The sequence below is a fragment of the Hypomesus nipponensis genome, chromosome 6 (genome assembly GCF_054491055.1).
Source record: "Hypomesus nipponensis isolate SF chromosome 6, ASM5449105v1, whole genome shotgun sequence".
Classification (NCBI taxonomy): domain Eukaryota; kingdom Metazoa; phylum Chordata; class Actinopteri; order Osmeriformes; family Osmeridae; genus Hypomesus; species Hypomesus nipponensis.
In genome coordinates this window covers 10,069,932-10,097,910 of record NC_140366.1, presented here as the reverse complement: position 1 = coordinate 10,097,910, position 27,979 = coordinate 10,069,932, and the positions used below count along the sequence as shown (strand labels likewise).

At 50.6% G+C, this 27,979-nt stretch overlaps 1 protein-coding gene across 1 annotated transcript in view; it reads right to left on the bottom strand.

Moving 5' to 3' along the window:
* Positions 1-27,784, bottom strand: part of adgb (androglobin) — a 38,940-nt gene extending 11,156 nt beyond the window's left edge. The window contains exons 1-24 of the mRNA XM_084700489.1: positions 27,514-27,784; positions 26,652-26,811; positions 26,165-26,257; positions 24,910-24,981; positions 24,571-24,768; positions 22,051-22,190; positions 20,363-20,449; positions 18,760-18,941; positions 18,277-18,378; positions 15,973-16,067; positions 15,123-15,297; positions 14,945-15,029; positions 13,344-13,494; positions 9,946-9,988; positions 8,772-8,967; positions 8,300-8,363; positions 8,015-8,119; positions 7,146-7,254; positions 6,687-6,822; positions 5,242-5,356; positions 4,096-4,269; positions 3,793-3,937; positions 3,509-3,631; positions 946-1,039 (exon numbers count right to left, since the gene is read on the bottom strand). Of these exons, the coding sequence (XP_084556615.1) occupies positions 946-1,039; positions 3,509-3,631; positions 3,793-3,937; positions 4,096-4,269; positions 5,242-5,356; positions 6,687-6,822; positions 7,146-7,254; positions 8,015-8,119; positions 8,300-8,363; positions 8,772-8,967; positions 9,946-9,988; positions 13,344-13,494; positions 14,945-15,029; positions 15,123-15,297; positions 15,973-16,067; positions 18,277-18,378; positions 18,760-18,941; positions 20,363-20,449; positions 22,051-22,190; positions 24,571-24,768; positions 24,910-24,981; positions 26,165-26,257; positions 26,652-26,811; positions 27,514-27,593 (2,924 nt within the window). The 5' untranslated portion in view covers positions 27,594-27,784. The remainder of the gene's footprint in view (positions 1-945; positions 1,040-3,508; positions 3,632-3,792; positions 3,938-4,095; positions 4,270-5,241; positions 5,357-6,686; positions 6,823-7,145; positions 7,255-8,014; positions 8,120-8,299; positions 8,364-8,771; positions 8,968-9,945; positions 9,989-13,343; positions 13,495-14,944; positions 15,030-15,122; positions 15,298-15,972; positions 16,068-18,276; positions 18,379-18,759; positions 18,942-20,362; positions 20,450-22,050; positions 22,191-24,570; positions 24,769-24,909; positions 24,982-26,164; positions 26,258-26,651; positions 26,812-27,513) is intronic.
* Positions 27,785-27,979: the final 195 nt, after the last annotated feature.

Genomic DNA, 27,979 nt, shown 5'->3' with positions numbered 1-27,979 from the left:
GGGTCATTACTGAGCATAGACCAGGGATCATGAACACAGGGTCATTACTGAGCATAGACCAGGGAACATGAACACAGGGTCATTACTGAGCATAGACCAGGGATCATGAACACAGGGTCATTACTGAGCATAGACCAGGGATCATGAACACAGGGTCATTACTGAGCATAGACCAGGGATCATGAACACAGGGTCATTACTGAACATGGACCAGGGATCAATAACGCAGAACTGCTGAACACACAAACAACGTATGTTGTGCCGACTAGACAGACACTCAAACCGTCGACACTAAGTATCGATCGATAAACAAACTTCATCGCATTGTTTCATGTGGTCGTTATATATCCCAGACGAACACGCTCGGTATCAAACTTGTCGAACTGCTTCTGAAGGCGTTGTTGGGGTTGAAAGGCCCCAGCCCTTCTCATCTGCAGCTTGAGTCAGACTGGGGGGAGTGGACACACTTCACAGCTCCCTGGCTCCACTGAGCTGCCAGGAGGATTGCATTGATCAGACATCTAAGTCATACACACACACCGTGCACACACACACACACACACATCCTCCACCCAACACACACACAGCCCACTTCCCCAGGCACCGGGTCATTCAGCAGACGCCGTGAGCCGTTTGGAGCAGAGAGGATAAACAGCAGATGGTACCACAGGGAGAGGATGGCACACAATGTGGAGGAGCCCTCCCAGACACACGGCCAGGACACACACATGAGACAGGGACAGGGTTTGGCCATGCAGGAAACCAGGCCAAATGCATGGCCATGCAATGGACATGGGTTGGCACAAGAAGGGGTAAATTGTGCCAAGTAAATTGTGAACGTATTAGGTGTCACAGCCTTTTTGCGGGTGGTATTGTGGTAGATAAACTCATTGTGCTACATTCAAAAGAGATCTGGATGTGTGTGTGTGTGTATAACTGACCTACCTTAGTAAGGACACAGCATGTTTCTCTGCATCTGATTCCACAGTGGCCCACATCTCAAGCAGTGTCTTGGAGGCACTGAGATTCTCCTTTGTGCCTAGATAACACGCACACACACACGCACACATGCTGAGTAACAGGCATTCATAAAAGATGAAAGACGTTCACCTTGAAGCCAAATACATGAAAACGTCATTATTACACTTGACCAACTTCGGGATGAAAAGGTGCACACACACACAGGCACTTTGATTCATGTGGTGACGGAACTGGAAAAGAATCACGTCCACACCTCCATCCCCTGGCAGCTCACCCCTCTCCAGGACTCTCTCAGTATTACACTATGCCGGCAATAAAACGATTCATGAAACATGTAATGAAGCTCCTTCTCAAGACTCACAGGTCTGTGTGTGTGTGTGTGTGTGTGGAGTCTGGGGACATCTCAATTACAGGTGTTTCTCATCAGCATCTGCCAATATCTCCAACCTCTCCGGATCGATAGAGCCATTATGGCCCACGGTGAGAAGACATGCTCACATCCTCTTTCAGAGAGATGACTATGGATGACTATGGATGACTATGGATGACTATGGATGACTATGGATGGCATGAAGTGATTTATGCATATTTCTGTGTGTGTGTGTTTGAAAAGAGTGTGCAATCGGAGAAATTGTCAGGCAGGATGGTGATGTCAGTCTGGAATTACTGGAGCCAATTCATTCATTTTGAATGGGTTTAGAAAAGTGAATGTGAAAGGCATTTGGGATAGTAACTGTAAGAACGGATTCCTATCTCAGAGACGGTAATATCAAAAATGCAATCAAAACGGTAACATCCTGCAGATGTGTTGATTGATGATGATGTTATAAATCTCTGTGTCTAGCTACGGTGTCTTTTGTTGTGTCTGATTCTGACTGTAATATTTCCTCTGCTGTATCAACTGTTCCTTATGTTGTGTCTGTTGTTCCTAATCTCGTGTCTGATGTCCCTGATGTTGTGTCTGATGTTCCTGATGTCGTGTCTGATGTTCCTGATGTTGTGTCTGATGTTCCTGATGTTGTGTCTGATGTTCCTAATCTCGTGTCTGATGTCCCTGATGTTGTGTCTGATGTTCCTGATGTCGTGTCTGATGTTCCTAATCTCGTGTCTGATGTTCCTGATGTCGTGTCTGATGTTCCTGATGTTGTGTCTGATGTTCCTGATGTCGTGTCTGATGTTCCTGATGTTGTGTCTGATGTTCCTGATGTTGTGTCTGATGTTCCTAATCTCGTGTCTGATGTCCCTGATGTTGTGTCTGATGTTCCTGATGTCGTGTCTGATGTTCCTAATCTCGTGTCTGATGTTCCTGATGTCGTGTCTGATGTTCCTGATGTTGTGTCTGATGTTCCTGATGTCGTGTCTGATGTTCCTGATGTTGTGTCTGATGTTCCTGATGTCGTGTCTGATGTTCCTGATGTTGTGTCTGATGTTCCTGATGTCGTGTCTGATGTTCCTGATGTCGTGTCTGATGTTCCTAATCTCGTGTCTGATGTTCCTGATGTCGTGTCTGATGTTCCTGAAGGTGTGTTGGATGTTGTTGCTGATCATTCTGTCCTAGCAATACACCGTAGCCGTCGAGCAACGCCTCCACATCGGCCACTTCTCGCCACGAGACCTCTCTCTTTCTCTATCTCTCATTCTGCCCTCCATTCTTTCTCTTCAGTGTTCACTAGCTGTGAAACTGTCACAACGTAGGATGGAGTGTGTGTGTGTGTGCATGTGTCTGTGTGTGGTGGTGTTTGAGTGTGTTGTCGTGTGTCCTCGCCCACTCCCCTGTCAGGCTGGATTAGTGAGAGTGGCAACATCATCGATAAGGCTCCCAGTCTCTCTGCCCAGGGGCCCTGAGACATGCCACAGCGAGTGTCTGTGTGTGTCTGTGTCCAGGGGAAAGGGGAATCTATTTCACCCCAGTGTGGGGGCCAATTTGCTATCTAGGCTTTCTGGGTAGGAGGCTATACTGACTGGCAGGCCAGATCAACAGGGCTCTCTCCCTAATGGGAGCCAATCGGTTACAATCACACACCAACAACTCACAGCCTCGTACACAACCACAGGCCGCCAACTAAAGGTCTGCTGTTAAAGGTGGGCTTTCACTCGATGCACAAGTGCAGAAAGAGGTTTTGTGTCTGAGTTGAAGCTTTTGTCATGCATTAGGGGGTCAGATGGCTGAGCGGTTAGGGAGTCAGGCTATTAATCAGAAGGTGGCCGGTTCAATTCCCGGCCATGCAAAATGACGTTGTGTCCTTGGGCAATGCACTTCATCCTACTTGCCTCGTGGGAATGTCCCTGTACTTACTGTAAGTCGCTCTGGATAAGAGTGTCTGCTAAATGACTAAATGTAAATGTAATGTAAATTACAGCGTGAACAAATGGTGGCGCAAATAACAGGTCTGGCAGGTCGCCGGTGATTGTCCTGCATCAGCAGTGTGGAGGAGCCCAGGCTTCCTGTTTCTATGACAGTAGTGGGGTACTGTAGAGCACTATGGGAATCTTTGAAATCAGGCTTCAAACATGGATTCCCCTGTACCTGGCTTGGCGGCTCGGAGGACCTCACGGACCAAGAGGCCCTTGAAGCCGGCCTGGAGGACTGTGGCTGCGCGGACCTCCTGCTCTGTGGCCTGCTGGGACTCTGAGCTCCCTGAGGGCTGGGCTGCACGGCACACACATACACACCCATAACCCCAAAGGCACACGCAGAAGGAGACACTTAATAGGGTAGACTTAATCCACCTAGACACAGTCTATGAGGTACAATCACAAGCACACACACACATACAAATACACAGGCCGAAACACGGATAGAGCACACACAAAGGTGGGGGAGGGTGGGGCCCCTGGCCCTGGTGCTGCTGAGGGAGTGGTCTCCGGTGAGGGCCTGGACAGCAAACAGCTCTGTGGCCGTCAGCCTCCTGTCAGCAGCCTGGCACATCATGACACACACCGCCTCATTAAACACCTGCACACACACCAGAGCAGACAGAAGGTCACAGGGGGCAGGAAAGGGTGTGCATCTGTGTGTGCGTCAGATAGTGTGTTTTGGTATGTGTGTGTGTGTGTACGTGTGTACAGGTGTATACTTGTAGGTGTGTGTGGGTGTGTGTGTGCGTGCCCTACCCTCTGGAGGTCCCGGAGCCCCCCAGGTGTCCTGGGGCTCAGGTCAGAGGGGCAGATGGCACATGCCAGGGCCCTGGAGGCTGCTGGGAACTCCTGCTCATCAGAGAAGGAGGAGACCAGCCTGGCCAGGGCCTGGTACATACTAGTGGCCTGCTCACAGAAACGCAAGCTCTCCTGGAGAGAGGGAGGGAGGCAGGGAGGGAGAGAGGGAGGCAGGGAGGGAGAGAGGGAGGCAGGGAGAGAGGGAAGCAGGGAGGGAGGGTGGGAGGCAGGCAGGCAGGGAGGGAGGCAGGGAGGCAGGGAGGGAGGGAGGGAGGGAGGGAGGGAGGGAGGGAGGGAGGGAGGGAGGGAGGGAGGGAGGGAGGGAGGGAGGGAGGGAGGGAGGGAGGGAGGGAGGGAGGGAGGGAGGCGTGCACAGAAGCCAGGATTACTAACCCAGATCTAGACATGTGGACAGACTATTATGTTGTAGATAGCTAGAGCTGACTAGATACTGCTGTCTGACTATTATGGCCTATCTCATTCTAACACAATGTGCCTGTGTATTTATTGTCTACCTAGGGTGACACAGCATTAAAGGCAGTTGATTTAGCTAATAATTATATATTTATTGTTCTTAGAGATTCCCTGTTGCCTGTGTATAAATATAATGATGGGCTCTCTCTCCCTCTCCTATCTCCCTCTCCTATCCCTCTCTCTACCTCTCCCTCTCTCTACCTCTCCATTTCTCTACCTCTACCTCTCTCCCTCTCTCTACCTATCCCTCTCTCTACCTCTCTCCCTCTCTCTACCTCTCCCTCTCTCTACCTCTCCCTCTCTCTACCTCTCCCTCTCTCTACCTCTCTCTCTCTACCTTTCCTCAGGCATGTGTATTGTGACCAACATTCTCCTTCTGTGACGGAGCGAGTGAGAGACAGAGAGGTGACAAGAGAAAGTGAATGCGAGCGGTAGAATGGATATCATTGGCCACAACAGGCGTGTGCTCGGCACTTCCTCCTCCTCCTGCCCCTCCTTCCCCTCCCATCTCTTTACAGCTCTCACTCCACTGAAGAGGAAGAGGACGAAGGAGAAGGAAGAGAAGGTGTGCACACACGGCGCTCAAGCGAATCCCCAAAGCGTGGCCCGGGCGGGCGACGCCTCACCCACCTCCTGCAGGTGGGGCATGACGGTGTCCTCGTCCCCGAACACGAAGGGTGCCATGCTGAAGAGGTGGACCTGGTAGCCCAGCGCCGCCCTCGTGTGGAGGCACAGGACATGACGGCTGGGGAAGGGAGGGGGGGGATACAGGTCTCATTAACTCTCTAATTACCATTCTGAGAACAGTATCGACATCTTCCTCATTTGGGGTGAAAGATTGGTATCTCTTCCGCCCAGGGCTGGGTCCGGGCCTTGGTTCAGAAAGAAAGGAGGTTGGGGTGTAGGGGTTGGGTTGGTTCAAGGCTCCGTACAGGCCTAACTGTCTGGAACTGGAGCTAGACACTAAGCCATTAGCTTTACATAATTTAGCAATCACAGCCAAACTAGATGGATAGCAACAGCCTGGGGCCTGGGCATGCAAGGGGAAAATAAGAGAGAGAGAGACAGACAGAGAGAGAGAGGGAGAGAGTGAGAGAGCGTGAACGACAAAGAGAAGAAGAGACAGAGACACACAGAGACAGTCAACAGAGTTTACAGGAAGTAAGACAACAAGTCAAGGGGGGAGGGAAAGAAAGAATGGAGGAAGAGAAAGCGAGGACGTCAACCCAAAAAAAAAAACAAAGACGACAGAGGCTGAGAGGAAGACAGCCAGAGGGAGGAGCTGAAGAGAGGGAGAGGAGGGAGAGAACGACCAACATGCCCCGGTGACGGCCCGGTGACGGCCCCGGTGACGGCCCGGTGACGGCCCCGGTGACGGCCCCGGTGACGGCCCCGGTGACAGCCCGTGTACTTTGCCGGTCTGCTCCGCGGGGCGCTGGGGGCGTAATAATAGGAGGCGTAAGCCGGTGTGTGGGATGAAGTCTCAGTGGTAATTGCGATGGCGTGTCCCTCCGCCTGACCCCGCTATCTAGGGCCCCGTGCTTCTAGGCCAGGCAGGAGCCATTAATAGACAGTAGGACAGCAGGGCTTTTTACAGCTGCCCTGCAGCTCCCAGCATCTCAGCCTGCTGGAGAAGATCCCTCCTCCTCCTCCTCCTCCTCTCTACAGCACCCTTCTCCTGGTGGACAGGATCAGGGCTTGGGCGTCAAGGTCAGGAGCTAACGGAGGAGCCAGAGTGGACAGATCGTTGACCTTCGGGAAGTGAAAGACAGGAGAGGGATGGCTGTTGGATTGAAAGTGAGCGAGTGTTTTGAGTGTTTTAGGAGTGCGCTGTTCGCCAAAGGTCAAGGATCATTGGGAAATGGTGTGTTTATCCATTACGTGACAAAATCGGAAATCAGGAAATTCGACCGTCTCTCTCTCTCTCTTACCCTGCCATACGGCCATCCAGGGCTGCCTTGACAAGCAGGGCAGCCTTGCAGGCAGCTTACCCTGGGGGCAGCAGCAGGGGGGCAGCCTTGCAGGCAGCTTACCCTGGGGGCAGCAGCAGGGGGGCAGCCTTGCAGGCAGCTTACCCTGGGGGCAGCAGCAGGGGGGCAGCCTTGCAGGCAGTGGTCTGGATGTGGAGGACAGGCAGCTGAAACTGTAGAGTCTTCCAGGAGTAGGGCTCTGCTAGCAGCACCCCTGCTCTGCACGCAGGGCTCTCCCTCCCTACGGGTCACACAAACACATACACACACACAAACAATTTGAGCCGGCTGTAAAAACAATCAGACACATACATGGGGGTGGACATATTGTGAGATGGATGAAACACATCTTCTCCCTTCACAACAAGCCCCAAGGGAGGGTGATGGAGGCGGGATGCATTCTAACATGATGCAACTGTGTATCTAAGACAGTGTGTGTGCGTGTGCATGTGCATGCATGTAGGTGTGTGCGTCCGTGAGCATGTGGCGTCCTTGTTTGTGTGTGTGTGCATGTGTGTGTGTGCGTGTGCGCCTGTGTGTGTGTGTGTGTGTGAGAGCTCTTACTCTCCTCTGCGGTGTCTCCCCAGTGCAGCAGAGCAGAGAAACTGATGAGGATCTGGGAGGGCTGCAGGCTGTCCACAAACAGGTAGTGAGAACCCTTCTCCTCGGGAACCTGGAGAACACACGGCACTACTGTTAGAGAGAGGGGGCAGACCGAGGGAGTGGGAGCGGAGGAGAGACCTAGAGAGAGAGAGAGACCTAGAGAGAGAGAGAGAGACATGTGAAAGGGAGCTGGAGAACGACTGAGAAAGAGAGATAGAGAGAGAGAGACATGATGCGATCCCTCAAGGCAGGAGAGGCAGATAGGAGAGAAGGAGCCATGCGTGAATGGAGGGGTAGTAGGATGACAAACCACAGATCCACAAACAGCACAAGCCAAAAAGACGGGTGAAGTGCTCACACGCGCTCGAGAGAGAGAGAACACAGACGTGCCCAGGATGAAAGGCACAGTCAAACACTGCTACAGAATACAGAATGCCACACACACACACACACACACAGGCAGGCAGGCTCTGAGCGGGTCTCAGGGGAGGGCTGCCTGCGCTCCAAACACTCTGATAGCACTTGCAGGTGCAGGAGGTGTGCTCTGAGAACCAACCAGAGTGCGCTCCCCTGGGTGGAGTCAACGCCTCACCCAGGCCCCACAGTACCTTGGAGCTGGGCCATGCCCCCGCCACGGGTCACAGGCAGGTCATCTCCGGCTCACGTGAAATGGGGCAGAGGGGGTATGCGGGAGCCCGCTTGCGACCGCGTGCGTCTGTGTGGGAGTGTTGGAGTGTGCGTGCCGGGGTGTGTTGGTGGGAGCCGCTGTGTGTGCACTTGTGTGTGTGTGTGCTAATGTGTGTGTGACTTTTAGGTGTGTGTGTGTGTACCTGAGCGAGGGCAGCAGTAGAGGAGCCCAGGTGGCGTCCAGTAGAGTTGGTGGAGGCTGCGGTGCTCGTGATCACCGAGGCCGACGCCCTGGACGAGACGGTGCTCTGGTGACAACAACACACGTCGGATGAAATCCTCGCGTGCGTCACTTCCGGCATTCCCATCGGCGGCTGCTACGTAACGCGCGTTCACGTGTCGGCATTCAGTGGCAAGCCGTCTGCACTATTTGAAGGCGTTTCGGAACGACATTGAGGTATTTCAGACATCAGATTTCAGTTGTTTACCTTGAAGTGTGACGCCTGGGAGTGGTTTGGATATGTGTTTGTCTTGTGGAACACGAGGAGAGTCCTGGACAGAGAGAAGCACAGACATCCACATGTTTACCTCAAAACCTCAGCGTACCAAAAGCCATGTCCAAACTGGAGGACAGCACAAGTCCCGTGTGTGGGGATGTTTGTAGCAGAAAATGTGTTACTCAAGGTGGTAGGGTGAGATTTGTTGGTGGTTCTCCTCCAAAAACGAAGTTCTCTAGAGAAAGGAGACTGCCGTTGGAATGAAAGGGAGAAAACTGGCGGAGAAAACTGGCGGAAACATGGCGAATATCGCTAAGTAAAAAAAAGTTTTTTTGACAACGTAGTCAAGGCAGCAGGCGTGTGTTGTTAAGGCGGCCGCGTTAACTGCAAAGTGCTGCGGGAAACCCTGCTGTGTGTGCGTGCATGTGTGTATATTTGTGTGTGTGTTTTAAGGAGTTGTTACTGGAAGCACTTGGCGAAGTCATTCAGGTCCACCCAGGTCTCCTGCAGCATGGCTCTGTCACACTGCAGCCCCTCCTGGGACTGGAGCAGCACTGGGCTGGCTACCTTGGCCCCTGCTTTGGGCTTCTCTGGGGCCGGGGTCGAGGCAGAGGCCAGGGCAGGAGCCAGGGCCGGGGCGGCCTCCACAACCTCCTGGTCTGAAAAAAGGACAGGTCACACACATAACTCCCTGTTTTGGACTTGGGTTTGGAGCAAATTCCCAAACCCTTCCACAACATTCTTATTGTACAGACCTGTTGGCCCAGTAACAAGCATGGAGACAGATAGCTTCCAACTAAACCAACTCCCCCGTTCTATATAGAAGAGAAACACACCCGACTGTCTATTTCATCTCATACAGGGCTGGCTCAAAGAGACCAGAAGAGACCAGTTCAAAGTCTTGAGAGAAACTATAGCCATGCTGAGCCATGGTGGTCTCCTTAGTCAAACGGCAGGTGTTACTAAGCAACTAAACGAGGATGGAAGAAGGCAGGGTAACTAGCTGCCTGTCAGGAGACAACGTTCCATCTTCAAAGACTCAGCCCAAGAACAAAGGGAGGGAGGGAGGGAGGGAGGGAGGGAGGGAGGGAGGGAGGGAGGGAGGGAGGGAGGGAGGGAGGGAGGGAGGGAGGGAGGGAGGGAGGGAGGGAGGGAGGGAGGGAGGGAGGGAGGGAGGAGACGCAAGAGATGGAAGAGAGGGAGGGAAGGAGCACAGGAGGGAAGGAGGTATGGAGGGAGGAAGGAAAAGTGGAAGAGAGGAATGGATGAGGGGTGAAAGGAAGAATGGGACGAAGGAGAAACAAAGGAACAGAAGGAGGGAGGGAGGGGAAGACGTACAGTGGAAGAAAACGCCCTCCTAATCACATGGCTCCATCAAACTATTCATACTGTATTATTTACTGTATTCGCTCCATACATTCTCCTCTGTGGGTCTGACAGCCCTACGTGACAGGGTGTGTGTGTTCCACAGTGTGTGTGTGTGTTCCACAGTGTGTGTGTGTGTTCCACAGTGTGTGTGTGTGTTCCACAGTCTGTGTGTTCCACAGTGTGTGTTCCACAGTGTGGCCAGCACGGTGTGGAGTGCAGCTCCAGTGAGTCAGGCTGGTGACAGGAGGTGGACTGGAGAGTGGCTTTACCATTGGTGGTGTTGTCGTCCTTCCTCTTGTCCTCCACAGTAACCTAAAGGGACAGAAGCACAGGGGGGCGAGGGGAGAGGCACCAGTGAGTGGGCGGCTGGTAAGAGCCAGAGGAGGCAGGCTCAGTGTGGTACGCCCCAGTAGCAACCTCCCCCCCCCCTTCCCTCGCTCCGCTCATCTCGGTATGCTTCGTTGCCATGAATATTGAAGAAATACTGTTTGGTCTCTCCCTCTCCCCCACTCTGCCCTCCCTTTTTTCCACTCCTCCCCTCCCCCCTCTCGGGCAGAAGCCCCCCCCCCCCTCCCCCTCACGGCCCACACCCTCCGTCCCAACTCATTTAGCTTCAGACAAATGAGAACATAGAGTGCATGCTGTGTACCAAATAGCATGTTGCTCCATTACAAGGGATTACAAGGGAAAAACACAAACAGTCACATTCACATGGCGACAGTGCCCCTTACAGGCAATTAAGTCCAAGTCATTATCCCAACCTTAAAATATCTCCTTTTTCACTTTCCGCATAACGAGTGGGGGAAGATGTGTTGGCCGCCTCGAGAAACCCTGGTACCATGGCAACAAATGGCTACAACAGTTCGTAGCCCAGCTAACAACTCCATGACATTTTCTTTAGGGCCGCCTTCATGCATAATCATACCGTTTAGAACATGTTCCTAGCAAAGATGTGCTCTGCTTGTCCAACTGTGCTCATTTAGCTAGGGATGACAATCATGGGCTAATTTGGTGAGTATTCAAACAGAGGCCCTTGGATGAGTCAGAGACGAGTGTGTGTTTTGTGTGTGTATGTGTGTGAGAGAGAGTGAGTGAGTCATGGCTTGTATGAATTGGCACCCAGGAACCAGCGAGGGAACTGGGTATTGTGATGGAGAGACACACTTGAACCTGTCCACCTCGGATACAGACAAACCCACACAGAGAAATCAAAAAAGAGAGAAAGGAAAGACAGAGAGAAATAACTGGAAGGCACATTTTTCAAATCTGACCTGTCGAAGTCATGAAGGCCAACCAGTCAGACAATCAAACAGGCGTCCAGAGAGATATGAACCCCCTCTCACCCCAGCTCTGGCACCTTCCCCTGGCCCTCGTCACAGAGATATGAACCCCCTCTCACCCCAGCTCTGGCACCTTCCCCTGGCCCTCGTCACAGAGATATGTACCCCCTCTCACCCCAGCTCTGGCACCTTTCCCTGGCCCTCGTCACAGAGATATGTACCCCCTCTCACCCCAGCTCTGGCACCTTTCCCTGGCCCTCGTCACAGAGATATGAACCCCCTCTCACCCCAGCTCTGGCACCTTTCCCTGGCCCTCGTCACAGAGATATGTACCCCCTCTCACCCCAGCTCTGGCACCTTTCCCTGGCCCTCGTCACAGAGATATGAACCCCCTCTCACCCCAGCTCTGGCACCTTCCCCTGGCCCTCGTCACAGAGATATGAACCCCCTCTCACCCCAGCTCTGGCACCTTTCCCTGGCCCTCGTCACAGAGATATGTACCCCCTCTCACCCCAGCTCTGGCACCTTTCCCTGGCCCTCGTCACAGAGATATGTACCCCCTCTCACCCCAGCTCTGGCACCTTCCCCTGGCCCTCATCACAGAGGCGTCCCTACGCTGTGTCTTTTTCCTAATCAAGTTGGCACGGGATCTTGCTGTTTTTTCCTCCGATCCACAACTTTGGTCGGTGCTCACTCTGAACGAGCGTGACGTGACTTGGCATGAACTCCCCCGCAGCGAGAGGCAGCCAAAGTTGGTCTGTCCTCTTAAAAGTCCTTCCTTCCAAAGCCAACATCCAGCTCCCCCCTGGGGTGTCCTCAAACGCATCAGAGGGACTGCAGTGAAAACACGAGCAAACGCAGTCTTTTCTGTGTCTGCGTGTTTCGGGGTTGAAAACTGCGGTCCGTCAGTTATGAACAGAGATTTGCCAGGGTAGGGGTCAGCTTTCTGGATTCATGTGACCAATATCAAGAACTGTAGTGGGGAAAAAACACACTCAGCCTTCAGAAACCTTTCAAAAACATTCACACTGTGGCCCAAGAGTCACTGAAACAGGTTTCGTTCTCCTGTATCTTATCAAGAGGGTCAGGTGGCATTTTGGGAGTTGTAGTCCTGTGGTGTCAATCCTGTGTCACAGTGTGCTTAGAGGTTAGCAACCATTGAATGCTTTCCTGTGTATCTTGACAAAGCAGCCTAACTGTGTGTTCTTTCAACGTCCAGGGAGGAGTGGGGTGAGCCAGGCATTAGGGGAACGATAAGATTGAGACTTAACCGCATGAAATACTTTCTCTCACACACACACACACACGCAACAAATGAACTTGCATCCATACTGTACATGTTAAATGTGGCTGTAGTTACACAAGAGGGTGATTATTAGCTCTTTTTGCACCGCTAGCAGGGCTGTGTGATGAGTCCCTGGGAGACATACACACTGATGGCTTCCCTTCTAATTGAGCTTCTTTTTTTATCGCCAGGGCACATGACCTCTCCCTTTATGTAACAACGTGACGCTTTTTTCCACCTCTCTCTCTCTCTCTCTCTCTCTCTCTCTCTCTCTCTCTCTCTCTCTCTCTCTCTCTCTCTCTCTCTCTCTCTCTCTCTCTCTCTCTCTCTCTCTCTCTCTCTCTCTCTCTCTCTCTCTCTCTCTCTCTCTCTCTCTCTCTCTCTCTCTCTCTCTCTCTCTCTCTCTCTCTCTCTCTCTCTCTCTCTCTCTCTCTCTCTCTCTCTATCCACCCTGCCTTCCACGTCTTCCCCCCCCCCCCCATTCCTGTCTTTCTCTCCTTCACATTTTCTCTGTCTCTCTTTCGCTGTCTCTCCCCCTCCCTCTCTCTACTTCCCTGTGGTCAGTGGTTTCCCGGGAGACAGGCACCAGCAGTGACATTGGGACTGGGGGGACAGGGGTCTCATGTCACCAGAGATACCCGTGAATACTGCCCTGATGAGCCCTCAATGCACTCCCACACAAGGATAGAGATCAGGAGAGGGAGGAGGAGCAGAGCGGGAGAGGGAGGGAGATAAAGACGAGAGAGGTGAGTGAGGGATGGACAGAGAGACTGACACCAACAGAAGGACAGAGAGAGAGAGAGAGAGAGAGAGAGAGAGAGAGAGAGAGAGAGAGAGAGAGAGAGAGAGAGAGAGAGAGAGAGAGAGAGAGAGAGAGAGAGAGCGGAGCCTGAGAAGGACCCGCGTCCAGATAGAGAGAGAGAGAGAGAGAGAGAGAGAGAGAGAGAGAGAGAGAGAGAGAGAGAGAGAGAGAGAGAGAGAGAGAGAGAGAGAGCGGAGCCTGAGAAAGACCCTCGTCCAGATGTGTCCTGCCTGAGCACGTGGTCCGATATCACGGCATGGTGCCCGGCGAGGCCGGGTGACGGAGCGTATGCTGCGGTACCTCTGGGGTGTGGCAGGGGTCCAGAGGGTTGGAGCTGTGTTCCGCTGAAGCCGCCTCGGGTCCCGCTCTGCTGTCCCTCTCCTCCATCTCGTCAAAGGACTCCAGGGTGGAGCTGCACACGCCCCTCCTTTGAGCGCTCTTCTGGGCCTCCCTGACGACACACACACACACGTATGGAAGCATTACATAAGCCTTTCTTATGCGCCACGCTCAGACGTGAATCCGACACGCACCGTCCTGCTCTCCGTCACATGCTCTCGCACACACGTGGTATCACAGCGCATCACACACACCCCACATCACAGCCTACATGAGACACACACCAATCCCACATCACAGCCTACATGAGACACACACAAATCCCACATCGCGCAAACAAGCCTCGGTCCAGCGACGAGACGCCTTCTCATCGCACACCACAACAAGCTACCGGACACTAACGCCAACAAACACCTTCTCTGACATTTTCGAGTCAAAGTAAAAAAAAACATAGACTTATACCGTCTAATCAAAGGAGGCGTATTCAATTTGTTTGTGTGCGTTTGATATCCATGGATATCATGCTGCAGGGATAAAATCCAGTCAGAGCGTCCTATACAGGAAGGAGACAGAGTCTCTGTCAGCCCAGACGAGGCTGCTGCTGCTGCTGTTACTGCTGCTGCTGCTGTTACTGCTGCTGTTACTGCTGCTGCTGCTGTTACTGCTGCTGTTACTGCTGCTGCTGCTGCTGTTACTGCTGCTGTTACTGCTGCTGGTCCTGCTGCTGCTGCTGTTACTGCTGCTGCTGTTACTGCTGCTGCTGCTGTTACTGCTGCTGTTACTGCTGCTGTTACTACAGCTGCTGCTGTTACTGCTGCTGTTACTGCTGCTGCTGCTGTTACTGCTGCTGCTGCTGTTACTACTGCTGCAGCTGTTACTACTGCTGCTGCTGCTACTGCTGTCTCAGAGGCTGAGTAAACAACGCCTCCACCAGCGCCCACCCAGCACCCGGCAGCTACAGGGCATGTAGAGTACTCAGGCAGCTCACTGCTGTGTGTGGGTGGTCAGCTTGCCCCAGACGCTGACTGCCTGTCTGATTGTTTTCCATTCAGAAGAAGCACGGGCCGAGCGGCCGGGATGCTAAGACCGTGTGCGTGTCTAGACTGCGTGCGTCTAGGTTTGCGTGGGTTCCTGTCCGTGCACTCGCGTGTTTTTACTGTGCGCCTCTGTGTGTGCGTGTTGCTACAGTGTGCGTGTGTGCGTCTTGCAGTGTATGCCTGTGTACACTTTGTGTTTCAGTGTGTTTCAGTGAGTGTTTCAGTGTCTGCTTCAGTGAATGTTTCAGTGTGTGTTTCATTGTGTGTTTCGGTAAGCGTTTCAGGGAGCGTTTCAGTGTCTGTTTCAGTGAGTGTTTCAGTGTCTGTTTCAGTGAGTGTTTCAGTGTGTGTTTCAGTGTGTGTTTCAGTAAGCGTTTCAGGGAGTGTTTCAGTGTCTGTTTCAGTGAGTGTTTTAGTGTGTGTTTCAGGGAGTGTTTCAGTGAATGTTTCAGGGAGTGTTTCAGTGTCTGTTTCAGTGAGTGTTTTGGTGAGTGTTTCAGTGTGTGTTTCAGTGTGTGTACGTACTTGTCAGGAGCAGCGGGCAGGACTCTGTAGTGGAGGAAGGGGCTGCAGACCTCGATGTGCTGCTCTGGTTTTACCACGGCGGGCTCTGAGGAGAGAAGACGAAACCCTCGAACCTCTACCGTGCTCCCTGCCAGCACCCCCTCCCACCCCCCCACAGAAACACTCTGGCCCCTCTCACCCCGGGGCTCGTCTGTCACCAGGCTCTCCTTGCGCGGGCGGATGAGCTTCCAGCGGGGCACGGGTGGAGATTTGGGCGGGGCCACCAGGGGGCAGGAGCGAGTCCGGCTCACCAGCACCGGGTGGCTGTAGAGATGCAGCAGGCCGTACTGGCGGAGAGTCTCTGAGGAGTCTGCCTGGGACACACACACACACACTCTGGTCAGACTGCACCCTGGTGTGCTCCACTCCTTCTGTGCCTGTCTGGCAGGACCCAGGGGGCTGACCCAGGGGGCTGACCCAGGGGGCTGACCCAGGGGGCTGACCCAGGGCCAGCTGCTATGGTGCTCAGTGTAAGAGTGTAAGAGTGGAGGTCAGGGATGGGGGAAGGGTAAACTGATCCCAGATCTGTGGCTGGGGGCGTCTTCAGCAGAGACAGAAAGGGGAATCCATTCCAGGAATGATACTGGGTCAGTGTGTGTTTAAATAATAGAGGGAGCCTGGCGAGGCTGAGGGGCTAGCGGTCCAAATAGGCCAGAACATGCCCCCGAACAGACGAGCTTGGCAGATATCTGCCACACTGTGCTCTGTGTCTGGAGGCCCCGCTAGCTGCAGTACTGTAGCGGCAGCCTGGGTGACGTGCTGGGTTAGCTGGTCAGGGCTGGCTTGACGCAAGACAACCATCACACACGCCTCGAACGCAGTTGTTTTTGCTGTCTGCAGCAGGCAATCGCTTTTAGGTTGGTTTATGGAGTTGTATTCAGCTGTTCCTGAGGCACACTCGTGTGTGTATCCTCTGTATCGTGAAGAGAGGGTCTGGGGTGGGTTGCTATGCTGGTGTGCCAGTGTGAAGGGCAGAAGGGCAGCCATACCATCTGTGCCAGGGCTGAGGTCTCCTTCTCTAGCAGGTGTAGAGGCTTGTAGCTGGCACACACCACTATCTCTGGAGCAGGAGGGGGAGCACAACCTGGAGACACACACACACACAAACGTACAGACCAAGATTAGCTCAGTAATTCCTGTGGGTCATCTGAGGATGGGCCAGACTAGATAGATAAGGAGGAAGGGATTGGACACACCAGGCAGTGGGAAGAAAAGAAGAATAGTGAAAGTGAGAAGAGAGAGTGGGAAGACAGAGAAAGCGAGAAGACAGAGTGAGAAAAAGAGAAGGAGTGAGAGGGAGAGAGAAAGAGAAGGACAATTTGAGTAAAGAGAGAGAGAAAGACAAGCAGAGTATAAGAAACATCTAGAATGATAAAACAGATCATTCTATCATCTTTACCCTGAGAATTCAAGACCATATCTGGTTTCATCTTAGGGCAAGGCAGCAGCCTGACACAGCTAAAGATAAGCTCTGCCTGGCAATCTCTGGGAGAATCTGCCCTCTATGGCAAATCTCCACACAGCGTGTATCACATGATGTGTGCATTTAAGTCAGAAGACATGGAAAATCAATTTAGGAGACTGAGGTACACAGCATGGAGAGAGCTGCTACTGGGGATGGAAATAGAAGCTCACGTTAAGCAATGAATGAGAAGGAATGATCTATTCTGACTGGAGAGCCACAGTCTTGGACGGGTTCAAATATAATCTGATTCAAATGCAACAAATGGAGTCTGAGGTGTAAATAGATTTGTGCGCATGTGTGTGTGTGTGTGTTTGTGTGTGTGTGTGTGTGTGTGTGTGAGAGAGAGCGCTAATATGTGTGTAATCTCCATAAAGCACAAAGATTTAGGATTGGTAGCTGTAAAGCAGATTTTCTGTGTACATGTGCAGCCTGAGTCTCTGTAAGGTCAAGAGGTCCTGCAGCGAGGCCCCCTCTGAACAGAATACAGCACACAGCCCAGACAGTTAGGGGACTGTAAGGCAAAACATGTACAAACTGTGACTATGGTAATTAACGACCACTTCACCTGCCGAACGTTCTAGTGTATCAGTGTACTGACCACTGAATACCCGTTAAGGAAGCGATTCTGTGCATTCTATGTTTGAACATGTCCAGCAACTGTATTTAAGCTCTCTGAAGCGAGACGTTTCTCACTCATGGTAGCCACTGTTGTGGATTGGTGACATGATCCGACGTCGAGCTAATACATTTTAGTCAACCTTTTTCTAAAAATTGTCATGACTCTTTCCGGCCTGCCTGCTAAGAGATCCATCCTTACAGTAGCACATTGTGAACGTCGCTGCATCTAAAACGTCCTCACATTAAATATCGTGAAGCTGAGAGTGGGGGAAGGAGATTGTGAAAGAGGGAGAAAGACAGAGAGAACCAGAGTGTTTGATAGAGAGTACAGGAGACAGTGAGGAGGAGGATGGCCCATGTTGGAAACACCCAGCACTGTTCACCCACACAGCTCTTTCTCCTTACACTACCTGTCCACCTGCCTGTCTTCACACTGCCCTATCTTAACCTCCACTACAACACAGCCATGACCCCTGCTGTTAACGTCCACCACAACACCACCGGCATGCTTGATCGCTGTTAATGTTTCATTAACAGCAGCTCCCCAAGGCTCAATAAAGAATCCCCCCCCCCCCCTTCACAACAGAAGTCTGCCTGTGTGACACATGCATCTAGCTATGAACCACTCAATATCGGATAAGGAGGGAGGGAGACAGGAAGTGATGCGTGAAACAAAAGGACTAGGCCAAGTACTCATTGGCTGAGGTGGGTTAGGTGGGTGATGCAGTGGCTGGTGGCAGTTTGAGGGCGAGTATGATGAAGGTACTTCCTGGTTATAAGTCCAAGTCCTTATTATGAATGATGCAGGGGTGTAAGGGTGATAACCACAAGATCAGGGTGAAATTATTAATGGCTGTTTTCAGAGAAGTATACTGTGTTTCTGTATGACAATGAAATATTCATCTTCATGCTCCTTACTGGCTGAATAATGGATGTGAGGGAAAGATGGAGCTTTGTGTACAGTTCACACACGTATACACAGACATACGTACATATATAGACTGTATATATTTTGTGAGTATGTGTGTATGCAGTACAGAATATACAGTATATAGCCTTTACAGTATATGTGTATTTATAATGTGTATATAAAGTACACACACAGACTCTCACACACACACGTCTATACATCAATCAATGACACTCGATGCACACAGTGCACTGAAGAACCACTAGAGGACAAGTGTGCGTGTGCATGCATGTGTCCTACCCTCTGCTGTGGGCTGATTGGAGGGCTGGGCCTGGGCGGTGGGGCCGCTGATGTTGGCTGACTTCCTGTCTTTGTCCTCCTTCCCTTTCTTCTTGGCTGAGTCTGGAACAACAACACTGGTTTAACACCTCTTCAGCCTGAAGATGCAGAAGGTCTTCAGGAACCTTGTTTAACGCCGATTGGAAAGTATGAATCTGATTTAACACCAATAGCTCTCAACACAGTTTATATCCCACTTATTCTTGACTCCCACATATCTAATGACTCAATTAGCCTAAACACTTTGCGACCGATTAGATAAAAACCATCGCCACACACACACACAGGGATTCTAATCTAATCTAATCAATGACTCAAATTACTTGCTCAATTAGCCTTGTGTAATCAAAGTGATCCAATCAGTGCATGTGTAATTGAGGTCCGTAGATCGCCCGAGATGTAGGAAGGTGTGTGTGTGTGTGGTTGGGTGGGTAATCTATCGACCTTTGTTTTTCTCCGGGGTCCTGGCTGTCGGGGGAGACTCGCTCTTGCTGTCGTTGAGGTGGGCCTCCCTCTCTGCCGTGGACTCCACTGGCAGAGGCTTCTCCTCAGGACTGTCGTCGGCGTACTGGAACGTGGGAATGGTCTTCTTCAGGAACTCCCACACTTGCCCCAAAAGCCTGCACCTGCCGACCACAACACACGTCCCCCGTCAGGTGATTAGTGATGGGGGAGCGACCAGCCGGAATCGCATCCAACCGTGTTAGCGGCTCCTTAGATCAAGGTGCTTAGCTGCCCTCCGCAACTCCTGCTGACCAGCAGGGCAGGGGCGAGGGTCAGAGGTCAGGCTGTTTGATGTTGGTGGACCCCAGGGTCCTCCTGCTCTGTCGAGGGGTGTGAAGAGGTGGAAAAACCTCTCGAGTGAGGCACTGGTGGATGTCTATCATTAAACTGGACCTGTTCCATATTCATTACCGGCGGGCTCTTTATGGAGAAATGTTCTGCCGGGGGCCCCTACACAAATGCTGTAATTTGACTTGAATAATGGCACTGTCACACGCTTATGATGAGTCATGGACCGCTACATTTCCTGGATGTTTTAAAAGGCTTATCTTCCTGCTGTGGGAGCCAGGAGCGAAGGCAAAACACTGGCTAGCCGGCACCTCAACCCACACACTCAGCCAGCGTTTACCAAGTAGCAAATTGTCACAGTTAAATTGTTCTGTATATGTTGTACCCCATGCACAGCCTTGCATACTTTGATTTTCTATATTTTGGTATTTTTTATGTATTTATTTTGTATATCTCTTCAGTTATATAGTATATACTACGTATTTCTGTATTTCTGTATTGGTAACCTGTCCTTGCCTGCTGCAACGCCCACCCCTCACCTCCCAAGCACAAACACACACACACACCCGCCCACTACTACTACCCTACATCCCACCAACCATCTCCTGCAGAGGCGCTGCAGAGAGAGTGCTTCCAACTGCGTGTGCATGTGTTTGTGTGTGCGTTGGTGTGTGTGTGTCAAGGGAAAAAGGAAACTGTGTCCCCCAGGGGCCACAATGACAACTGAGTACCTGCTGTGGAAGAAATAACACGTCGCATGTTTCCCCCAAACCACACGTACTCCTGTCTTCAGCTACACTCTCTCCAGCAGCTCAGCTCTACACTCAGTAAAGCAATGATTCCATTTTGTGGTTTGGATATTTGACTTGATAATTAAAAGGGGTCAGTCTGTTAAAGACGGTGTAGGCAATGTTGCGGAGAAGCAACAGCAATATGTAATGTGAAATCAATCCGACATCACAGCAGCTTTAAGGTATATTTGGTTGTGTTTATGACAGGGTCTTAGTACCACATGGAACTGTGGAACTTGTTTTAGATACAGTTTAATCTATTTCCGAGGTTACAGAAGACGAGAGAAAGATAGCAAATGAGTGCAAAAGAGGTGACAGAGACAGAAATAGAGAGTGAGAGAGAGTGATAGAGAGAGACAGGGATAAGGACATGGAGAGAGAGAGAGAGAGAGAGAGAGAGATGGAGAGGAGGCTGCGAGAGGAGGCTGCGAGAGGAGGCTGCGAGAGGAGGATGAAGAGCTTACTGTAGAGGGATGACTTCAGGGATCCAGCCAGTCAGTGCATGGATGACCGTGAACTCTCCCAGCTCCTTCCTCTGCTCTGACACCACACTGACACACACACACACACACACACGACACACACGACACACACGACACACACGACACACACGACACACACGACAGACAGAATATCAGATGAGAGAACAAGTCTTTGGTTGTAAGGGGCCTATTGGATCTCCCCATGTAGTCTGGTTTCCTTGACAGCAGGCAGATTTGACCTGACAGCAATTAGAAGGATATGCAATAGAAAACACAACACAGCTATGCTATCATATCTGGTCCAGACTGCCAACACACTCCACTGTTAGACAGCAAATGACAAGAGGTGACTCTGGGACTGCTACTGAAAAAAACAATACAAAGAACTACGCAGTTAGAGCAAAGGGATTATAAGGAAATGGATTCCTTTGTATTTTGTTTTGTTAGGGTATGTGTGTGTGCAGGCGGACAGTGTACGAGTGTGTGTGTATATGTGTGTGAGTGTGAGTGCTATCCTGGTGGTGTTTTTCTGCTGAAGCAGATGGTTGTTGCTCTAATTGGACCTCCAGGGATCCTGTTCCCAACCTGTCCAGACACAATAATGAAGCACCATAAAACCAAATCAATAAAAGTTGATCACCAGCCTCAACTGTGACCACATCCACTATCTATTATCGAAACCCTATTAACAGGTATTAAAATGGCACTGAAGCCTTCATGCTGGGATTCAAGGGGACATTGCACATACATACATATATATACAGAATATATATATATTTTTTAATCAGATCTAAACTGCAGGGTTCTGCTGTCAAGTGTCTACTGTGAACAGAGTTTGCTGCAGACACTTGGGGAAAGTCTCTCTCTTGAACTTTCCCTCCGGGCATGAAAGATTCACAAGTCAAGAGGCTCCAGGTATCCTGTCTGGGATGAAACATTCATGTGTGGACCTTTGACAAGAATACAAGCGCACAAAGGAAAGCATACATCCTCCAATCAGAGACACGCACACGGGTGTCACCAAACTCTGGATCGACAAATAGGTTGAGAAGGTGGTGGGGGGGGGGGGGCTTGTTTAGCTGAGTCAGCAAAAAGAAGTGTGTGTGTGTGTGCGTGTGTGTGAGCTCGTCTCCCTCCCTACATCACAGGGGGTAGTACATTCCTGTGTAAACAGATGGATAGTCTGAAGGGTACAGTATGGGTTGACACATCAGTGCTCTTCCAGCAGGGGAGGTCTAGAATAAGACAATATATGAGGGAAATGGTGCCTGTGTGCATAAAATTGATTTGTTTATTTGGACCCTCAGTTGGAAAGTACGGGCTTTGACAGGGAGGTTTAGCTGAGTAGTATGGCAGATTAGCAGGCTAGTATGGAGGTTTAGTAAGGCAGTATAGTTGGTTTGACAGGCTAGTATGGAAGTATGACAGGCTAGTATGGGGGTTTGACAGGGTAGTATGGGGGTTTAGTAGGGCAGTAGGGAGGTTTAGTAGGGCAGTATGGAGGTTTGACAGGCTAGTGTGGAGGTTTTACAGGCTTGTATGGATGTTTAACAGGGTAGTATTATTGTTCAGCAAGTTCTTACGATGTTTATCATGGTCCTACAAGGTCGGCATGACAATACAGCATCATAGCAGTATAGTGGGATGACAGTGTGATGTGTCTGGCTCACTCTGTGTTGGCCAGTTTAATAAGGGCCTTGGTCAGCAGCATGGGCCAGAGCTCTGATTGTTTGGTGGTGGCAGGAAGCAGCAGGTTGTTGTCCTGGTCAAACGGTAAGACATCGTCCACGATGACCTTCCTCCAGCTCCCCTGAAGAGGTGGACACCAGTCAGAGAGGAGGGAGGGAGGGAGGGAGGGAGGGAGGGAGGGAGGGAGGGAGGGAGGGAGGGAGGGAGGGAGGGAGGGAGGGAGGGAGGGAGGGAGGGAGGGAGGGAGGGAGGGAGGGAGGGAGGGAGGGAGGGAGGGAGGGAGGGAGGGAGGGAGGGAGGGAGGGAGGGAGGGAGGGAGGGAGGGAGGGAGGGAGGGAGGGAGGGAGGGAGGGAGGGAGGGAAAAGAAGAGATTGCACAAATAAGGAGAGAGGAGGGACAGAAAGAGAGTGGGTGAGAAAGAACAGAGCAAGATAAATGAAAAAGAAGCAGGAGGGAGGAGAAAAGCAAATAAGCAATATAAGACAGATATAACTGACAAAGCAAGAACATATGGTACATTTAATTCCAGGCTATTGTGTGAAAGTTAGACTCACAGCTTTTTATTCTTCTTATGTCTTTAATAGCATGCTACATAATCTGATTTGCCCCTGCCGGGCTGTCAATGTTCAGGATATGAGTCTAGTTTGCCTCCTTCAATTAATTTGCTGGTTGAGACATCAAGGAGTAATCCAATGGTGACTGCATTGCTGCTACACTTAGTCACCACATGGTAGTTTGAAACCGAACACAACACAAGTGGCCCTTCATACGTCTACATTTTCATTTTTCAGTAATATTTTATTGCAGCACTCTTGAAACTGATTTTTCTTCCAAGCACACACTCTGTACAAACCCACCCATATATCCCCCTCCACAGCCCCACCCCCCACCCCCACCCCCCTCCGCCGCACACACACAACTCTTGCACACAGTTTAAAAACCACAGAAAGAAACAACCAGCTGGATTCCAGCCTCCCTGACTGTCAGAAGGCTAGCTTTCAGCTGGGCATATTGGTGGAGCCGTCTTAATCAGCATCAGCTTGCCAGTACCTAGCAGCTTGTCTCATGTCGGTATAAATTCATCCCCGGTAGCAAACTGACTGACCGACTGGTTCAGTTGATTGGCTGACCGGCTGGCTGGCTGACTGACTGACAAGCTGTCTGGTTTGTTGGCTGGCTGACAGACTGACTGAATGACTGACTAGCTTTGGAGTCAGGGTTGCTGCCTGGCTGGCTGGTTGACTGACAGCTATCTGCGGGAGTTTCACAGTGTCACTAAGTCTCTTAGTCTGTAGACGCAGGCTATAATCTGACTGACTGTTCACAGCTGTGTCTCTCTCTCTCTCTTTTTCTCTCTCTCCTCCTGCAGCCCCCATCTTAATCATCACCCTCAGGACAAGCTCCCCCTTTCCACTGATAAGACTGGACATAGTGTGAAGGAGCTTTATTAGGAGGGAGGGGGTAGAGATGGAGAGAGAGACTGGGAGAGGGAGAGCGATAGAGAGAGAGAGGAAAGGAGAGAGGGAGGGAGAGAGTGTGAGAGAAAGGTGGGGTTGAGGGAAACAAAAAGAAACAAGGAAAGTTAAGGAGAGAGCTACGGAGGAGAGAGACAGTCAAAATGGGGGCAGGGGGGGGAGAGAGATCCCAAACTAAGAGGAGACCGCAAAAGAGAGAAAGAGAAAGAGAGGAGGGGGGACAGGGAGATAGGGCCGGAAAGAGAAAGACGGGAGAGAGGAAGCATTGTGTCTCTCTTCATCCATCTGTTGGTGTTCTGCTGGAGCTGGCACGCGAGCTGCTGCCTGCGATCATGTCACGCCCCCCCGTCATGAGAGCCAGGACTCCAGCAGCTCCCTCCCCTACGCAGCCTCTTCTCCTGCCGTCTCTCACCAGCCCTCTGCTGTTCATTCACATTTTCAACGGCTCGTATCGTTCTATGCTTCAATGACTCCAGAACGGGTTGGACACATCCAATATATAAGTGGCCTACATCCCTTTACAAAAAAATAAACACGTCCCATCAGCACCCACCGCAATATAGGATGGATCCAATCAAGACTGCAATGTACACGTTCCCACCGTCACACCTCATTTTCCTGCAACAGTTCTGACTGCAGCAGGACTGATTGATCTGGGGCTAAAATGGATAAGGTTGCGTCTATCTTGCATCCCTCACCACTCCATCCTGCTTGGCCGCGGCACAGAACTCTAGTCAGGGAGGGATTTCTCCCCCCTCCACCCCCCCCCCCCAGGTGTGTGTAGCTGAAAACAAGCTGACTCTGGGATTCTGGGCACAGCCTGGCGTTCGTCTTGTGAAAGCTCTCGGTGCAGCCTGCTGCAGTGTTTCTTAAACTGTGCAGTTATCAGCTGTATCTGCTCTTGGTTAAACGATGCACGGGTAAATTGCAGGGATGGAACCAAGGAAGTCAGTGCTCAGTTGACTGAGGAGGCCCAGGGGACAGCAAGGGGATGATTCCTGACAAGGCGCCAAGCTGATACTTACCATCCAGTAGAGTTTGACCACGTACTTCCCGTAGATGTTGTAAAGAGGCACGTGTCCCTTCAGCACCTTGCACAGCGAGTAGATGTGCTCCCAGGGCTTCCAGCCGCCCCCTGGCCCATCCACACATCCCTGCTCCCCTGGAGATCCCTTACAGATCCTCCACACGATGTAGATCTCACTGATGACACACCGCATCATCTAAGTGGTTGAAAACAATGTTTTGGTTGAACGAGACATGAACTCATCAACATCTTCACACTAGGGACCACACGTCATTCAGTCGATCGATACCCGAGCATTTTTTATTGTCTCTCACATGTCAGACAGATCACAGCTTACCTCGCTGCAGATCAGATGCTCATTGGCTGATGTCAGATCAAAGGCGGCTTCGTTCTCCACCACCACAGGAGTCTATAACAGAAAGGGTGAAGTTACATCACTGTGCAGAGAAACCAACTTCCTACATTTGCTGCTACTCCCATATAATTGGTGAACAACCAGGGCCTGACTGTGAACTTAAGGTTTAATGGGAACAACTGAACCGTATAAGTTGAGGAAGCTGCATCTCCACAGACCAACTCAGTCAAACAGCCACGGGAAGTTCATTAGATTGCTATACCCCATCTATTTCAATTGGAAATATTAATGAAGCTCAATCTACTTCTGAGATATGCTTCTCTAGATGTACCAGAGACCGTGCAGATCTCCAGCAAGCCCCTTTCTCAGGAGGCCATGTTTGCAATGAATATTTGATTATGGAGTTAATTGACTTCAACAGGCCTCTAATCAAATAGGAATTAAAGACTCCAGCCTTCGACAGCGGAGAGAAAGTCTGTCGCTTTGGGTCAGCGGAGACGATTTGGTCTCCTTTGTTAATTGTTTTTCTCCCCCACTTCTCATGGAGCGCTTCCATTGTCATGGCAACCGTACATAAAAAAAACGGCACCTCGATCTATTTCTTAACCAGAGGAGTTCTGTGGGGTGCAGTCTGGGTGGTGGAGGGGCGGAAGGGGAGGAACGCGCTGTGGCGTCTGCCGCCTCTGCTCGCTTGATTACGTGTGTGATTATTCCGGCGTTCCTTTCATACAAAATGAATGTAACACTTTTGACATGGTGGAGTGGAAGGAGCCCTGTGACCTGTGCTGGTAAGCACTAATTCAAAGAGCAGGAAGCTTAATTGCTTAGCGTTGCACCCAGAGATGGGAGATGGGAGGAAAGTGGAGCGATGCAATTAGCGCGTGGCACTACGTTGGAGACACGCAGAGAGCACATTTGATTAATTAGGCCGTGTGCGGTACAGTGGAGAGTACTTCTTTGTTGGCAGCCGTACATACCTGCACACCACCTAATAAGGCTGCAGGGGTTGGGTTCTTGCTGACATGCAGTTGAACTGTGCGATAAGGAGCGCTGAGGCAATAGGTCAGAGTTACACTGCTATTGTGGCCTCTACTGATAACAAGCACAATGTTTTGTGTCACACAGCATGTGCCGTGATCATGTTCAGGCTATGTACAGTAAGTGTCCCAGATTGTGTTAAGTGTGTTGGTCATGTGTTTAAAGAGTACTGTACAATCATTTTGAGCTAATAGAATACCTTGGTGAGAATGTACTCAGATGGCCGTTTCCAGGAGTGGACTTTTAGGGACGAAGGCATTTCAATCTTTCCTTCAGGGTCTTCGAAGAAAGGCTGTAAAAAAGACAATAAAGTCAAGGAATATGCTGCGTAGAACACATGCACACGGCAAGATACTTGAATTGTGATGATCTAAGGTATTCCTGTTAACAGCTGCTTTGGAGGCTTTAGCGGCTTATCAAATCAAACTTTATTGACATAGTGCATGTCATACCAGAACACAATGTGCTTCACAGAGGGGGGAGGGAAGAAAAGGGGGTGGTGGGGAGGAGAGGGTGAGAGACATAGATATATATATATATATCTATGGTGAGAGACACCACAGTTAATATAGGTTGTGGTTGGTATAAAAGTGCAATGAGCACTGGCACTAATCTAATATACAACCGTCGACTCAAATCAAATATATCCATCGCATGACTCTTGTGTTGTCCACGCCCAAACTCACGCCACAAGGGCTCTTCCCTGTCTTTGCGTCCTTGCCACCCTTGGCTGCATCCCACTTCTCCGCGTTGACCTCCGCCTCGTTCCACTCAGGCCACACCGGGAAGCGGAACCTCTTCTGCTCAACTGGACCCTCCGACAAACTGACCCCCATGGACAAGACTCTGGAAAACAACAAACCAACAATATACATGAAAAACAATCCGATATCCAACATGGGATCTGAGTAACTGAGGTCACCAACATTTCAAGAGATTGAGTGTTACCTTAATGGGTGCTGTGAAACTTTGTTGAAGGCATTTCTAAGCTCTAAGGACAGCAATCTCCAGTCTATGTATTCGTCAGCACAAAAATAGCACAACACACTGTGTGGGCTTTACACTGCTTCATCTACTGGACGTTTTCTTCTGTGTGAAATAGGCAGATAAATGTGCTTGGGTGTTATCTATGCTATCATGTTCTGACCCCACACTAGCATGGTAAGAAGAGCCTGGAGGCTGGGATTTGAAAAGTAGAACTCTGGCAAGATGCCTTAAGTACAGCTTGTTCATGAAACTCTTAAATTGGGTGGTTTTGGAATGGAGGGGCAAAGCTGAGGCCCTAAAGCCAGATAGCTAGTCAAATTATGCCAGCTTGCTTTCAAGCTCTGAATATAGCCTAGCACTGTTTAGTAACAGTTCTGAACACAAGGAACAGAACAACGTTCGTTGATTTCAGCATGAAATCATTGAGTTTTGCGACATATTGATTAGCTGATATTAAAGTGCGTGGTCACCGTAGAGCGACTTGTTAGACAGTTTTTCTATTTCCAGCTTGCTATAGTATCTTGCTAGCTAGCAAGCTGCACCGCAAACCAGTAATCTTACTCTTTATTTGGTGTCTGTCCTTGGGATGAAGTAACCCGGCTGGAAGACAACTCCTTTTTCTTCGGTGGCGCCTTTGACATTGTGCAAAACGTTGTGTTTAATACGCCAACAAGCCAACTAGTCTTATATGTAGTTGTCTGTCATCCAGCACTACCTACTTAGCTAAACAGACTGAAAGGGAATAGCTTTGTTAGTTTGTTTAGCCTGTGCTTGCATTGTCTGTTTGCTAGCTAGACAGAAAGTTTGAGATGTTGCTAGGCGACTACGCTCGGGGAGGGGTGACGGTGTACCAGGCTTTACCTCCCACTGCTCGAGCCTCAATTGGCTTTAAAGTCAAACGATGCTGCGTTCATAATATGAAAACCCAATGTGTCTTTTACTCATCTATCTTCGTTAATACAACTAATTGAGGAAATAATATCAAATCACTTCGAAGTAAATCTTTTTTTTCTTCTCATGGTTTACT